This window comes from Talpa occidentalis, unplaced genomic scaffold (assembly GCF_014898055.3).
Source record: "Talpa occidentalis isolate TD23 unplaced genomic scaffold, MPIMG_talOcc4v2.1 talOcc4.9, whole genome shotgun sequence".
In the NCBI taxonomy this organism is placed as follows: Eukaryota; Metazoa; Chordata; class Mammalia; order Eulipotyphla; family Talpidae; genus Talpa; species Talpa occidentalis.
Window position 1 is genome coordinate 98,237,271 of NW_023605305.1, and position 17,986 is coordinate 98,255,256.

The window sequence follows — 17,986 nt, forward strand, 5'->3', positions numbered from 1 at the left end:
GAACTTAGAGATAAAGTGACTTGGTTTTATTTATCTAACCTCAGTTCAACAATCAGCTTTGTTCACTCAATTTGGCTCTCTTTAGCTTTGTTTACAGAAAATAAAATTTATTCTTAAAGTATGAAGACTAGTTACTGATGGCATTCAAAATAAATCACCTCCCAAAGTGACTATTTTGAACAATCACTTGGATGGACAAATTATGGAATGATTATTATAAAACCAATTACATTTAATCACAACTCATTTCAAGGGATATTGATATATTAGAAAGATTCAGAGAAAAAGCAACAAAGAAAATACATTGTTTAGAAAATAATATGTGAAATAAGAATATCTAAGCAACTGTGTTTTTTTTTTTTAACCTGGAGGATAAAAGGGCAAGTAGTAGCTTAAATCTTCGATGAAGCATATAAAGACCCTTGGATGAAGAAGTGATACTTGTAGTTAACCTTATTTCTGTATACCGTGCAAAAAGAAACAGATGACATCTGGTCAGAGTTAAAAAAATTTAGCCAAGGAAGTTTATGCAAGGTTAGAAATTTCATGTATTGCATCTGCAAACATCTTAGCCATGTTATGGCTATTTCCAACAAAATCGTTATTGTGATGGTATTGCTTTCTTTCCTATACTAAAATTGTCTTTCAAAGAGATTAGATTTAATTTCAATTAATTTCCTTTGAATCTAGGTGCTAATCTTTCTATCAAGTGGAGAGTATATAACCATTTGAAGACCTAGCGGGTTTCCATTTAATCCTCTACTTGCTTATAAACAACATTGTTCACTGGGACCAAAATGTTTTTCAAAATTAAAGCCTCTTCCATTAAAGTAATTTAAAATAATGTAATAATTGGCACAATAATTGGGATTTCATTGAATAGATACTAAGAGAACATTTTTTCTTATGTATTACCCTAAGAAGATAAGGTGTCTTTTTTTTTATGTGTACTTGCATATCTTTCTTAGAATTGTAAATGAAACACACATTAAAGCTAGGAAACAAGGAACTATACAGTGAAAACTATACTATGTTTATTTTAACTTAGTTATGCAAAACAGATCTGAGATCACTTAAAATAAATTTGAATGGCATCAACTTTCTTCATATATCATAGCCTGATTTTTTTTTAATAGAGGCATGTTTTATTTATTTTATTTATTTATTTGTTTGTTTGTTTGTTTATACATGCACTGGGTACAGTCAGAAGCGCGGGAGGGTGAGAGAATTCACCAGAGCCAGAGCGGGGAGCAGAGCAGGCAGAAGGACCGAAGTACACTGCTGAGGGGAGCAGAGGGCGGCAGGAGAGGTCTGCGCGCCATGTGGGACCCTCCTCCGGTGGCCGGGGAGCAGCCGGGGATCGAACCAGTGCTGCAGAGGCCGCGGGCGGCTTCACAACCCAGCGCTCAACCGCTGCGCCACCGGGGAGGCCCCTATCATAGCCTGATTTTTAAGTCACTTTAAATTAAAAGAAATAAGAAATCATTAAATAAACATTTTCTACTTAACTAATGAAAATTTAAAATGTAGTGTACAAATTTTTATTACTGAATGACCCCATCAAGACTAGAGTCTTCATGTACATGATCACCAAGAGAGACTGTCGATAAGGCATCTGCACTTGTGTGGAGATAGTGTCATCACATGGCTTCAATTACTTCTCTTTCTCTAGTTTTCATGAAATAATACATCTTCTGATAACATTAAAAATTTCCATTTAGCTTGAACTAGTTCTTAGAGCAGCCTTGATTATTGTTAAAAATTGATTTGGTTTTCTTTTTTTAAAAAAAATTTATTTTTATTTATTTATGCATAGAAGAACTGGGGTGTAGGCCAGAGGTGTGAGGGGTGAGAGAATCTACCAGAGACAGAGTAGGGAACAGAACAGGCAGATCTACTGAATACATTGCTGAAGGAAGCAGCGGGTGAGACATGAGAGGTCTGCTGCGCCTTATGGGTCAGCTCCCTAGCTGGGGATCAAACTCATGGTAGCCATAGCTTGACAGAGCTGAGACTTTAATCCCTGCTCCACCAGGGAGGCCCTGATTTCATTTTCTAAGACGAGTAAGTGACCATCACATGACCATGATTTCACAGCAAATGTTCAACACACTCCCTCTCTCTGTTATATTTCAGGGTTTCCTGACAAAACAATACAGATGAAATGAATTAAAATACACACCCATACAATTTCAAGAAAGGCATAGGTCATGACTATATATGAATGGACGATGTCCTATAATTTCTGATGTTCTGTATGAAAGTCATCAAGAAATTGAATTGTAATGGCAATATAATTAAATTCTAGAAATCCATAGTCATTCAGTTGAAAAAAAAAGTAGTACAGTACTTATAGTCACTATATGCAATAGGGGAGAATTAACATTTTTGAGATAAAAATCTATCATTGAAAGCAACTGCCTCAGCATTTTGGTTGCTAGAAATTCCTAAATAGTTTTTTATTAACAGAAATTGTAGGCTTAACTATGAAGAAGGAGATATAGGACTTAATGGAAAGACCAGTTCTGGAACTAACTAGAAGTAAAAGTTAAAAAATGTCAGTGTTAATTTTTTTCAAGTCTTCTCTTCAAATTGTTTTGAACTTGCTTATTTACTATGATTTTCATGAATAACTAATTGGTAAAAGAGGTATAAAGTCTGAAGAGAAACCAGAGTATATTCATCAATAACTAATTGGTACCAGAAGCAAACTTCTTTTCTTCAGAATATCTCTCTTTAAAATATTTTAAGTCTAAAGAGTTTATGAAGAGTTTGAGAATATACTTTAATAAGGTTTTTATAAACATCAGAATCTGAAATTAACAACTTTCATCTATCTTTTCTTGTAACTCTAACTTGCATATTCTAGCCAATGAAAGCTTATGAAATAAGATGACAAATCAGTTTTCAAAGACACTGGGGTTCACTTAAATACAAGTCAGTTGAGTTGACTGACAAAGTTATAAGAGCAGTTCTCTGAGAACAAAGACCCTTAACTGGTTTTGAAATTTATTTCTTGGCCCAAGTGTAACATCTGGTTCTGTTGTAATAGTCATTTTTCACTTCAAAGTTGTACTAAGGAAATGATCTAGAATACCCAAATTGCTATCTAGCTAATTTCTTGGTTTTTATATTCAATTTTCACTGAAGCATTTTTAAGGTAAGGCTATTGGACATTTTACCATTGAAATGTTAACATCTTTGTCAAAACAAGTTATAAAATAATAGAAATAAACTGTGCCACTGAGAAGTAGTACTTTCCTAAAAAACGATGACTTCAGGGCCTCCCTGGTGGCGCAGCGGTTGAGCGCTGGGTTGCGAGGCTGCCCGCAGCCTCTGTAGCGCAGGTTCGATCCCGGCTGCTCCCCGGCCAGCAGAGGAGGGTCCCACATGGTGCGCAGACCTCTCCTGCTGCCCGCTGCTCCCCTCAGCAGTGTACTTCGGTCCTTCTGCCTGCTCTGCAACCCGCTCTGTCTCTGGTGAATTCTCTCACCCTCCCGCACTTCTGGACTGTACCCAGTGCTTGTATAAATAAATAAATAAATCTTAAAACAACAACAACAACAAAAACTATTGTTTAAAAAAAAAAAAACAAAAAAACGATGACTTCAAAAGTGAAAAATTACCCATTACAATGGAACCCAAAATCCTTAAAGGCATTGTATTTTAAAACTGCACAGCAAATTTTGCAGCAGGGACCCTTCTTGCTGGAGACTGTGTGAACCCAGCAGAAGGCTCACCAAGGAGACAGAGGTTAAGCTGGGAGGCTTGCCCACACCGGGCACCTTCTAGCCTGCAGTTCCAGCCCAGAGGGGAGCAGCACCCACCGCTGGGGCAGACCGGGCGTGCAGGGGAGCTGTTCCTGCATCGCCATTTTGCAGCAGGGATCTTTCTTGCTGGAGACTGTGTGAACCAGCAGAAGGCTCACCAAGGAGACAGAGGTAAGCTGGGAGGCTTGCCCATGCTGGGCGCCTTCTAGCCTGCAGTTCCAGCCCAGAGGGGAGCAGCACCCACCGCTGGGGCAGACCGGGCGTGCAGGGGAGCGCGTCGCCGGCACCGGCATTTTGCAGCAGGGACCCTTCTTGCTGGAGACTGTGTGAACCCAGCAGAAGGCTCACCGAGAAGACAGAGGTTAAGCTGGGAGGCTTGCCCACACCGGGCACCTTCTAGCCTGCAGTTCCAGCCCAGAGGGGAGCAGCACCCACCGCTGGGGCAGACCGGGCGTGCAGGGGAGCGCGTCGCCGGCACCAGCATTTTGCAGCAGGGACCCTTCTTGCTGGAGACTGTGTGAACCAGCAGAAGGCTCACCAAGGAGACAGAGGTAAGCTGGGAGGCTTGCCCATGCTGGGCGCCTTCTAGCCTGCAGTTCCAGCCCAGAGGGGAGCAGCACCCACCGCTGGGGCAGACCGGGCGTGCAGGGGAGCGCGTCGCCGGCACCAGCATTTTGCAGCAGGGACCCTTCTTGCTGGAGACTGTGTGAACCCAGCAGAAGGCTCACCGAGGAGACAGAGGTTAAGCTGGGAGGCTTGCCCACACCGGGCACCTTCTAGCCTGCAGTTCCAGCCCAGAGGGGAGCAGCACCCACCGCTGGGGCAGACCGGGCGTGCAGGGAGCGCGTCCCTGGCTCTGGCATTTTGCAGCAGGGACCCTTCTTGCTGGAGACTGTGTGAACCCAGCAGAAGGCTCACCGAGGAGACAGAGCAGGGACCTGTCTTTGCTGGAGTCTTGTGAACCCAGCAGAAGTTCCCCAGAGGAGCCAGTGGTGAGCTGGGAAGGTCGCCCAAGATGCCGGCCAGTACCAGCAACACAGTGTCACAAGGAATACGGCAAATTAGAAAACAGGCAGTAGGGAGTAGAAAAACAACATGCAACCCAGCAACTCCTCAGCAAAATAGCACACCACAAAAAGAAAACCATCTACCAGATTGCAACGACAGTAACTTGGAAGAACTTCTGAGCCTTCCAGATAGAGAATTTAAAATTGCTGTGATTAAAAAACTGACAGAAGTCATAAAGGAAAACAATGATAAGGGGAAAATAATTAATGACCAGAAGAATGAAATTGAGTCTCTAAAGAGGGAAGTAAAAGAAATGCAGGAGATCAAAGAATTAATGGAGACGCTAAAGAACTCTGGGAAAAGCAGTGAAAGCAGAATAGATGAAATGGAAGAACGAATAAGTACTCTTGAAGACACAGAAATAAAAAGAACTAAAACAGAAAAGGAAGGAGAAGTACGAAGGAAAAAGACCGAAGAAAGACTTCGGGAACTATCTGACTCCATGAGGAAAGGAAATATAAGAGTTATAGGAATCCCAGAAGGAGAGGAGAGAGATGTAGGAACAGAGAAAATATTCATGGATATAATTGAAGAGAACTTCCCAAATGCTAAGAAGGATCTGAAAATTGATATACAAGAAGCAAGAAGAACATCAAACTTCCATGACGAAAGGAAAAATACAGCAAGACACATAATAGTAAAGCTCCCAAGAATCCAAGACAAAGAAAAAATAATGAAACTAACAAGAGGGAAGAAACAGATAACATTCAAAGGGAAACCAATCAGGCTGACATCAGACTTCTCTGAAGAAACACTACGGGCAAGGAGAGAGTGGAGGGACATAGTCAACAGACTCCAAGAAAACAGATGCCAACCAAGAATACTCTATCCCGCAAAGCTCTCCTTCCTCTTTGAAGAAAGAATATGGACCTTTCCAGACAAACAGAAACTCCGGAATTTCATTGCGACTAAACCCCCACTCAAAAAAATACTACAAGGAGTCCTAAAGCCAGAACCTCAGAGGGACGAATAACAACAAAAGAAGGCCAAAGAAAGTTATTAAAAGAATAAATAAATAAAATCAAAGGAAAGACAAACACAATGGCAAATACAGATGCTAACATATCAATACTAACTCTAAATGTAAATGGACTAAACTCTCCAATAAAAAGACACAGAGTTGCAGGCTGGATTAAGAAACAAAACCCAACCTTTTGCTGTCTCCAGGAAACACATTTAGCTGCAAAAGATAAAAATAGACTCAAAGTTAAAGGATGGAAAACAATTCTACAAGCAAATGGACCAAAAAAGAAGGCAGGAACAGCTATACTCATATCAGATAAAACAGATTTCAAACTTAAAAAGATAAAAAGAGACCCCAGTGGTCATTACATTATGATCAAGGGGATAATACTTCAAGAAGAAATAACACTCATTAACATATATTCACCAAACGAAGGAGCACCAAATATATCAGACAACTATTGGCATCTCTGAAAACAGACATCAGAGAAAACACATACGTAGTGGGAGACTTCAACACACCACTATCAACAATGGATAGATCAACAAGACAAAAAATAAGTAAAGACACTAAAGCTCTAAATAAGGATCTAGAGTGCTTAGGCTTAACAGACATATATAGAACACTAAACCCAAAAAAATCTGAGTATACATTTTTCTCAAGCACACACGGATCATTCTCTAGGATCGATCATATACTGGGGCACAAGACAAACATCAACAGATACACCAAGATTGAAATCATACCAACCATCTTTTCTGACCATGAAGGCATCAAAATAGAAATAAACCATAAAGAGAAGGCAAGGTATTCTCCTACCTCGTGGAGAATGAAACCCACACTACTGGAAGTCCACTGGACTAACGAGGAGATAAAAGAAGAAATTAAAAAATTCTTTGAATTGAATGACAAGGAGGACACCAATTTCCTAAATGTATGGGATGCAGCAAAAGCAGTAATAAGAGGAAAATATATAGCAATAGATGCTCACATCAAGAAACAAGAAAGAACTCAAAGAAACAACCTAATCTCGAAACTCAAAGATCTAGAAAAAGAACAACAAAAAAGCCCCAAAACCAGTAGAAGAAAAGAAATAATAAAAACCAAAGCAGAAATAAATGAAATCGAAACTAAAAAAACAATCCAAAAGATCAATGAAACCAAGAGCTGGTTCTTCGAAAAAATAAATAAAATAGATAAACCCCTTGCCAGGCTCACAAGGGCAAAAGGGAGAAAGCACAAATAAATAGGATAATAAATGAAAGAGGAGAAATCACAACGGACACAGCAGAAATCAAAAGAATTATTAATAACTACTATGAACAGTTATATGGAAACAAGTTTAACAATCTAGAGGAGATGGACAAATTCCTACAACTCTACAATCACCCAAAGCTAGATAAAGAAGAAATAGAACACCTAAACAGACCAATTACAATTAGCGAAATTGAAATGGTAATCAAAAACCTCCCCAAAAACAAAAGCCCAGGACCTGATGGATTTACAAATGAATTCTACCAAACATTCAGAGACGAATTGGTACCTATCCTTCACAAACTCTTCCAAAAATTGAGAAGGAAGGTATAATACCTAACACGTTCTATGAAACCAACATTACACTAATACCAAAACCGAACAAGGACAACACAAAAAAAGAAAACTATAGGCCAATCTCCCTAATGAACACTGATGCAAAAATCCTCAATAAAATTTTAGCTATCAGAATCCAACAGTGTATCCATAAGGTAATTCACCACGACCAAGTAGAATTCATTCCAGGGACACAAGGATGGTTTAACATCCGAAAATCAATCAACGTTATCCAACACATCAACAAAAAGAAATATAAAAACCATATGATAATATCAATAGATGCTGAGAAAGCTTTCGACAAAGTGCAACACCCATTCATGATAAAAGCCCTTGAAATTATTGGGATACAAGGAACGTACCTCAACATCATAAAGGCCGTATATGACAAGCCAACAGCCAGTATCATTCTCAATGGTGAAAAGCTGAAAGCAATTCCATTAAGATCTGGAACAAGACAAGGATGTCCACTTTCACCACTGCTTTTCAATATAATACTGGAAGTCCTAGCCAGAGCAATAAGACAATAGAAAGACATCCAAGGAATCCAAATAGGAAAAGAAGAAGTCAAACTATCACTCTTTGCAGATGATATGATAATATACATAGAGAACCCCAAAAACTCCACAGAAAAAACTAATTCAACTCATCAATCAGTTCAGTAAAGTGGCAGGATACAAAATCAACACGCAAAAGTCAGTAGCCTTCCTATTTACAAACAATAAATCTGAAGAAGAAGAAATCAAAAAAACCATCCCTTTTATTATTGAAACAAAAAAAATCAAATATTTGGGAATAAATCTAACAAAAGAGGTAAAGGACCTATACAAAGAAAACTATAAAACACTGTTAAAAGAAATAGAAGAAGACACAAAGAAATGGAAAGACATCCCCTGCTCATGGATTGGGAGAATAAACATTATTAAAATGGCCATCCTACCAAAAGCAATATACAGATTCAATGCTATTCCAATCAAAATTTCAATGTCATTCTTCAAAGAAATAGAACAATTATTGATGAAATTCATATGGAATCACAAAAAACCCCGAATAGCCAAAGCTCTCCTGAAAAAAAAAAGAAGGGAATGGAGGCATCACACTCCCAGACTTCAAACTCTACTACAAAGCCATAATCATCAAAACTGCATGGTATTGGAACAAGAACAGACATACAGACCAATGGAATCGAATAGAAAATCCAGAAATAAACCCACAGATTTATGGTCAACTAATCTTTGACAAAGGAGCAAAGACTATGCATTGGAGCAAAGAAAGTTTGTTCAATAAATGGTGCTGGGAAAACTGGGTCGCTACATGCAAAAGAATGAAGCTTGACCACTACCTCACACCATATACAAAAATCAACTCAAAATGGATTAAAGAACTAGACATAAGACCTGAAACCATAAAATACATAGAAGGAAATATAGGCGAAACACTACGTGATTTGCATATCAAAGACATCTTTACAGACACATCACCCAAAGCAGTGATAGTGAAGGCAAAGATCAACAGCTGGGACTACATCAAATTAAAGAACTTCTGCACAGCAAAAGAGACAATAACAAAAACAAAGAGAAACCCCACCAACTGGGAGAAAATTTTTGCACCCAACACTAATGATAAAGGACTGATCACAAAAATCTGCAAAGAGCTGATGAGACTCAACACAAAGAAAATAATTCAGTCACAAAATGGGCAGAAGAGCTAAAAAGAAACTTCTCTGAAGAGGAAATGCAAATGGCCAACAGGCATATGAGAAAATGTTCAACATCACTTGTAATCAGGGAAATGCAAATCGAAACTACCATGAGATACCATCTTACACCAGTGAGAATGGCACATATTAGAAAAACTAGCAACAACAAATGTTGGCGAGGATGTGGAGAAAAAGGAACTCTTCTGCACTGTTGGTGGGAGTGCAAACTGGTCCAACCACTATGGAGAGCTGTGTGGAGATTTCTGGACCTACTAAACATAGAGCTTCCATATGATCCAGCCATTCCACTCCTAGGTATTTACCCAAAGGACACAGAAACATCAATTCCAAAGAGCACCTGCACCCCTATGTTTATAGCAGCACTATTTACAATAGCTAAGCTATGGAAACAACCCAAATGCCCAAAAATAGATGACTGGATCAAGAAGATGTGGTCCATATATACCATGGAATATTACTCAGCATTCAAAAAAGATAAACACATGCAATTTGCAGCAACATGGATGACGCTGGAAGGGATCATGCTCAGTGAAATAAGCCAAAAAGAAAAAGAAAAATACCGGATGGTCTCACTCATAGCAGGGATCTAGAAAACTTAAATAAGGGACCAGGAAAATGAATAACTATAAGAAAGTGAAAATCAAAATCAACAAAAACTATGAACCAGAGACACTTTTTGGGGGGTGGGGGGCGGGAGGGGAGGGATTGGGGTCAGAATGGGGGGATTGCAATTGTATGGGGAATATAAAAATAAAATTTATTAATTAAAAAAAAACTGCACAGCAATTTACAATATTTTATGATTTTTATATTTCAGTTACACTCTTAAACAGTAAAAATTTAAGCAAATGAAACAAACCTGTTTTCCTTTGTTAAAAATTGTCCTCACTCACCACTTTTATTTTTCATACAAATGTTACCTTTGCAATGAGATTTACCTTTTTTTATTACAGCACTTACCATCTTACAAACTAGAGAACATACTTACATTTCATATTTATTATATATCTCTCCTGTCACTAGAATGTGAGCCCTATGAAGCAATGGTCTTCTTGTCTGTTTTGCTCACAGAATTAGTCCATATTCCCAGAACAGTGTTAGGCAAGAACTAGGTTCCCGATAAATACTGAATGAATGAGTGAATGAATGATTCTCTGAAGAGGAAGAGGAAGAGGAAGGCACATTCTACTATATTTACCTAACCTGTAAGAAAATTTTAGCTTCATTTTTGAAATGCCATAACTTTTTCTAAAGTTTTATGGTTTAATTTTCACACATAAAAGGCCATGTTCATTGAACTCATTTAAAACTGAATTTGAAATTACTATTCTTTCCAGTAATAAACTCACCTATCTACTTAGTTTATTCATGTTCTGGGTGCTATATCAAGAAAATCAAAATCAAAATAATTTTTTATATCACTATTTCTGGTCACTGATTTAAATACCATCACTGTGATATTTAAGTACATTTTATTTATGTGATCAATGTCTTATAATAATTCATTTTGGCAGCACATACTTCTGAGTATCAATAATATGAGGTAAATTTTATAGTATTCCACCTGGAGATACAGAAGTGGATGTGTTTCTTAAGGGAAATATAAAACTAGAGAAGAGGATTGAATTGGACAATACAAGCCAGTGAACAATTGCATCAGAGAAATGGGAGTATTATAACAGGGGTGTTTAGGGCACTGAGAGGTAGGAAAAAGATTTGCACTAACTGCTGGAGGGAATCTGAAGGCAAATTTTAAAAACATATATATAAAAAAATTGATACTGACTACTACCCAAGGCCCAACTTACATTAAACACTGTGAATCAAGAGTAAACCCAATTGGCAGAGTTACTTGGATTTCTCCAATAATATCCAACATCCCAGAAGTATAGAAAATGAAAGGTTAGACTGTAGTAGTTCTAAGGAGTACAGCACAGAGAGATATGAATATGATATATTCTCCACCCCAACCAAATGCCATGCCAAAATTTTAAATTCAAGGTTTGTCTGACTCATGACTGTCCAAAGTATATCTTAATGCTGATTTTAAGGTCATCCTGTAACTAAAATTGGTTTAAAATTATTTTCTGGCTGAATAAATATCTGAATCAAGTTAATGGTAGAATTGAGACAGCATCTGCAATTTTCTACTAGTGAAACCTACATGTGGAATTTTACATTTTTAACAAAATCATTTGGGAGCTAACAATCTACACAGCTGCAAAGTTTCTGGGCCATTCCAGCCATAATGGAAGGGGTAGTCCTTTGACAACAGCTTTTGATAACACATTAGAACTTTTATCCCCTTTTCACAATCTGGGGAAAAAAAATCACAACTCAAATACCTTGGGGAACTGATGTTTTAGGATAGGGTCGGGCATGACAAGATAAATGGAGTCAAACAGATTTCCTCTTTTGAAAATCTGAGTCAACAGATTATGAAGCTTGTGAAATATTTCATGGAGAAGTCAGAACTTAAAAGGACTATCACGTGGAATGAGACACACTGTCAAGATGGAACATTCTAGACAGAAGTTCAGAGGTGGGAGAAAGAAGGAGTAGGCCTTGGGAAGAGAAAGAATGAAGAGAAATATAGATGCCTTTGAGGGAGAAATCACATGACCCATAAAAGAGAGATGGAGTTCTTTCCCCAGAACTGCCCCACTGGCTCTTAAAGTTCCAGTTTTCATTCATGTATAGAATACAATAGCCTTCTGGGCCTCCCCTGGTGGTGCAGCGGTTGAGCGCTGGGCTGCGAGGCTGCCCGCAGCCTCTGCAGCGCCAGTTCATTCCCCGGCTGCAGGCAAGGGTCCCACATGGCGCGCAGACCTCTCCTGCCATGCCTGCTGCTCCCCTCAGCAGTGTACTTCGTCAGTCTGCTCTTCTGCTCCCCGCTCTGGCTCTGGTGAATCCTCTCATCCTCCCACGCTTCTGAGTGTACCCAGTGCTTGTATAAATAAATAATAAATACTTAAAAAATTAGGAAATTTTAACATAAGGGTGCTATTAAGAGTAAAATGCACTCCATATAAAAGCATGCCAGTATGAAGACAACAGAATTTTCCTCCACTTTGTACTAAAGGAGCTGAAGAGCCAATTAATTTTTATACTTTTGAAAGCCATGAATCTATTAAGAGCCAGGAAATTTGGCAACCAGGAAATTCAGAGTCAAGTTTGATCATCATTCCAGTACTTTTTGACCTTGGGTATTGACCTTTGATTTCATCTTATTTTTTCAATTAATATTTTACTTTTACCCAGATTTCCTCAAATATTTGGCTTTTATCCAGAATTTCACTGTTCATTTTATCACTTTATCTCATTTTTTTAAAAAAAGATTTACTTATTTATGCATAGAAGAACTGGGGTATAGGCCAGAGGTGGGGTGAGAGGATTCACCAGAGACAGAGTGGGTAGCAGAATAGGCAGATTTACTGAAATACACAGCTAATATGTGGGTTAGCTCCCTAACCAGGGATCAAACTCAGGTCACAGCAGTGATAGCATTACAGCACTGAGACTTAACCCCTACACCAGGGATGCCCTGATATCAATTATTTTTGAACCAGATAGGTGAGGGACTGCATTAAGATAGATGGTTTATAAGCCATCTACATAGAACAGGAAATGAACCTCAGATTTGAGCTTTACTCAAAATAGGACGTTAATGAGAGCTGCCATTTTGATTCCATATCGACTCTTTCTCAAGAACTTTATAAGAATATATTTATTGTTACATTACACACTATATTTGTTAGAACTTTTGAAGAGAAAGACAAATGCAAGTACTACCTGGAGGACCGAAGCACCGCTGTGGAGAAACTGAAGTCCACTTTCAGCTGAGTCAATTCCACCGGTGGCCAAAATAGGAAATCCAGGCAAAGCACGAGCAATAGCAGTCACTGCTCTCAAAGCAAGAGGTCTGATGGCTATGCCTACAGAAAATGAGAATGATCATTGGTTAGCATACTGACCACTTGAGCATATTGCTTTACAATCACTACTATGTAATAGCTGTGTTACACTAGACAGAATTCATGGTTTTGTATCTTTAAGATGTATACATACATAATATATAAATTTTGTTATGTTTTAAAGTAATGAATGTGTATTTATTTTAAGTTCTTTGGTGTTATTATAGCATGCAGGCTTGGTTAAATAAGTGGGCAGAGCAAACCCGGAACTCTTGCATAAAACCTTATACTACAATTTGATACACAGTAATACTGTACAAGATTGTATGGAACACTGAAGCATCTGTTTTAAAAAGAACAAGGAACAGCAGATTTTTTGAAAAAGAAAAACAATCACATATATTACATAAATAGACATACAGCTCTGTTATGTTTCTGTTAAGTACAAAGCAGCTGGTGTGAATCGAGATACTATAAAAACAAGCAAGGTGCTGATGAACTTACAGATTCCATATTGCTTTTTACATGTGTTTCCCATAATTTGGTGAAACATAGTAAGCCAAGCTAATTTTTCATACATTAAAAAAGTTTTAATCAAGTTAAAGAGTATTTACCAGAAACTAGTAACTAGAGAGGATGTGTTAAATTGTTTATATTTTATTCGGCCAGTATATTATTGACAATATATTATTCCCTAATCATAATGAAAAACCATGTATGCCCAGACATTGAGGTCATTTTAAAATGACTCTACTGTATTAATGCTGCACTCAACTCTCAAGAGTTAACACCTCCTGGAGTAAATTAATGCCTTCGTAAAAGCAATATAGTTTGATATTTCTGGTGTACATTCATAAATCATTGGTCTTTAATAGCACTTTCTGAGCTAAAAATAGTTTTAGTTGTGCAAAAATTTGACATTGTTTCAATCCAAGACTCCACAAACAAGCAATGGGCAAAATCAACCTCATGTGGTGAGTACTTTATCAACCCCACCACCACCACCGATGTCCTCATCAGTATTATCAATATGTATTTATTGCACTACTTACAAGCAAGAGGTCTCCTAAAATGAGTGGCTTTCTTTTTATCTTGTTCATATTCATTTCAGATGGAATCAAACTTACTGTATAACTAGTGCTTTTGCACTCAATACCAAAATGTTTCTGGAAATGTCTAATTGTTGCTCCCACATTTAAAAAATAAAGCTTCCCCTAGATATTAGTTTTTCTTACTCAAGAATGTTGGATGCTTACAGCAGATTTCCATAACTGACATTTAGAATACAAGGCATTGAGCTAGGGCAAACTGGAAACTGAATGACAAGATTATATTTCTATTTCAAAATACTTGTGACTTATTAGTCTCTATGTTACAACCATAAAGAAGACTAACGCAGTGCACAGGAGAATGCATAGCAAGAACACACACACACACACACACACACACACACTTATATACACATCTTTAGTGATCCTAAAAAGAAATTTAAGTAAAAAAAAAAGTTAATGGAAAGCATATTAAAGGAAATTTGTAACTTAAATAAACTTTTCAGATAGACTTATCACTATCTCTGCATGATAAAGTGGACAGGTTCAATGCGTACTATACTAGTAATTTCTATATGTACATATTAGTTTGAAGTAGTAAAGAAATATTGAGATTCTTTTTTTTTCTTATTTAGTTGACCCTAGAGAGTAAAGGAAATGTGAGCTAAGCAGATAAATAATTTATTTCTAACTGCACTGTTAGAAGACTATCATTAACACTAAGGGGTAAAATTTCAAAGTGGTACATAGGGATTTGCCCACATATTCCAATTGATATTAATGGACATCAAATGGCAAAATCCCAGAACACAGCTTTGAAAATCTAACCAGTTACATTTAAAGGGCAACATTACTGCACAGGTGTTAAAAAACATCAGCAAATCCTCAGTGGCATTTGAAGATGTTCAATTAGGTCAATAAGACATTTTCTATTTCATGTTTTTTTCCCTTTTTTAAAGTGTCCCTAATCTACCTAATGAACATGAAAATCTTTCAATGTAATAAAGGCACCTTTTTAAAAATTAAGAGTATTTATACTTTCTGAGGAAATGTGACCCAAACATGAAGAAACAGATCCTTCTGCTGCTGGGTGGTAGTAAATCCAGTTTTTTATTTCCAGATAAATTTCATTTGATTTTCTTATAACTCAAGTGATGTAATATGAAATATAATCTACCTTTCTTCAGCATTTTTATGGGAAATAGGCCTTAAAAAAGAACTTTATCCACTATGAAAAATTTCTAGAAGGAAAGTAAAAGTGACTAAAAGGATCTTTCCAAATTGTTAAATAAACATTGCTTTTTAGCCTTAAAATGACAAAGATGAAAAAATATAGGTTTGAGACAAAAATAAAATGTTTGGTGTAAAGAAAATACATATAATAATTCCATATACGGACTCCCTGGTGGCGCAGTAGTTGAGCGCTGGGCTGCGAAGCTGCCTGCAGCCTTTGCAGCACTGGTTCAATCCCCAGCCTCTGGTGAGGGTCCCACATGGTGCACAGACCTCTCCTGCCCACCCACTGCTCCGTTCAGCAGTGTACTTCGTCAGTCTACCTGTTCTGCTTCCCACTCTGGCTCTGGTGAATTCTCTCACCCTCCTGCGCTTCTGGCTATACCCAGTGCTTGTATAAATAAATAAATCTTTAAAAAAAAATTCCATATAGAACTGTACATGCAGCTACTAAAAATGCATACAAAATTTCTAGAATCACAGTTGTGGAGATAAAATTTTAAAAAATGTTGTCACTGTGACAATAATCATTTTAGATTTAAGGACTACAGAGGAAGTAGCCAGTTCGAGAGGCTCAAGGAATGTGAATGTAAACTCCACCATTAGGGAAAACAAGCAGGCTTAAATCAAGAAAATGAAATCCTGTAAGACTAAATGAACTAATAGGCAGCATTCAACCTAAATAAGCCCTCATCTAAACAGAAGTGAACCTAAGGGATATTGAGTTATACCGAGTCATTCTGTTTCAACTGGAATGCACCAATGAAAATCAAGCCATCCTGATTTCCAAATTTTGGAACAAGCTGCATCTTTGAATGAACAAAAACAAACTGTGCCTTTGAGTTCCAACATTGCTGGCAGGAGTTCCAAATTGTAGTAAAGTGGCCAGCGAGAGGAAAAGCTGTAACTTCTGATATGTAATCGATCCCATCCTAGCATATAGTTTTAAAATGCAACTGTAGAATCTAATTGCTAAAAGGCGTTTGGAGAGCTATTTAAATGACACAAAATTCCTCCCTCTCTGTTGCCCTCACTCTTGAACTCACAATCCTAAAATCCCCATTATGTATAATCTAGTTACTGATTCAAGCTTTCCAACTTTAGAGAGCTCATTGCTCCTTGGACTTATAGGAATTCTTAATAATTTAGGAATCTTCTTATGAATGAAATGTTCATTCTTAATATTTATCCTCACTGATCTGCTACCTTCTAGGGAGACACTGAAAAAATCTAATTCTTCTTTCACAAATACAGCAATTGAAGACAACTCTAAAATATATCCAAGGTCTTCTCTCAGTTTAACATCCACAGGACCTTTAATCCACTGTAGTTCATGTGGTGTGCACTGAATTCTCTTCACCTTGCTGGCTTCATAAGGAATATCACAGCCCAGTTTTCTCAAACTTAAAAATGTATCACAATCGCCTGGAAGGCTTTGAAAACAGATTGAAGCATTCTGTTCCCTGAGTTTACAATTTAGTAAGCCCTAGATGGGTCCAAGAATTTGTATTTTTAATAAATCCCCAGGTGATTGATCCTCAACACCCAAACACAGTAGTATCACCTCACTCCTCTGATTTGAACTCTGTAAGTACAGTGTTCAAAATGGCATGTGATCCCTTAGTAGCTATTTCAAGATACTGCTTTTCAAAGGTTGTCAACAAAGCCCCCTAAATCCTGAAAAATAGCTTTTGTTAATGATTCAGGTTTTCTTCATATTTTACTTATACAATCACATTTCTGGATCCAGCTGGAAAACTTTCCTTTGTCTCTAATAAAGTAAATTTTGCTTGCTAAGTGCCTATTAATGCATCCACTGATATGATAAAGATGATGTGATACTACTATGTGATGGGATACTATTCAGTTATAAAGAAAAGATGAAATCTTGCCATTTGCAAGGTGTGTATTGACTTTGAGAGGAATATGTTAAGTGAAATAAGTCAGAACGAGAAAGACAAATACTGTATGATTTCACTCATAATTGGAATATTAAAAAAGACAGCAAATAAATAAATAACACAAAACACCAAAACTCACTTAGATTCTGTCACTAGAATGTTGTTACCTGGGAGGGTAGGAGGAATCGGTAGACAGGATTGCCTGGATGGTGGTGGTTGGAAACTACCAAACTCTTGGAAGGGGGTCAGGTGTTCCATGAGGAACATTCATTTAAAAACCATACATTTTATAAGTACTATTAATATGAATTATAGTATCAATTTGAGGATAAGCTAGTTACAATGTTAGAGAAACAAGAGAGCCAAATCCTACCTCCACTAGTCACGAACTCTGAGCAAATTGCTTAATCTTACTGCACCTATTATGAAAATTATTATAACTCCATACAGTTGTTTTGAGAATTAAATGCTTTACTGTATAAAGGGCTAGCACTTAATAAAAATCACACAGGTGTTTCCTATTATAATCTGTACTACTTACAAGGACAATTGGTTTTGAGGGAGCACTTATTTAGTTTGACAGTGCTATGTCTTTGCTGTATGTTTAGTGATGCAAGAAAATCTAATTTTCAAATTGGAGAAAGAATGATACCTATATGGTGATAGAAGTTTCTATCCTCTAATACGTCTCCCCTTCTTTTTCTCCTTTTCTAAGAGCTCTCACTTAGCAGTGTCATGATGTTGGTAAGATTAACCAGCTCTGAAGACAAAAATCTC

The 17,986-nt window shown here is 37.4% G+C and overlaps 1 protein-coding gene across 1 annotated transcript in view; it reads right to left on the bottom strand.

The window, feature by feature from the left end:
- Window positions 1-17,986, bottom strand: part of DPYD (dihydropyrimidine dehydrogenase) — a 743,206-nt gene that overhangs the window by 134,562 nt on the left and 590,658 nt on the right. The window contains exon 19 of the mRNA XM_037498291.2: window positions 12,905-13,047. Coding sequence (XP_037354188.1) covers window positions 12,905-13,047 — 143 coding nt within the window. The remainder of the gene's footprint in view (window positions 1-12,904; window positions 13,048-17,986) is intronic.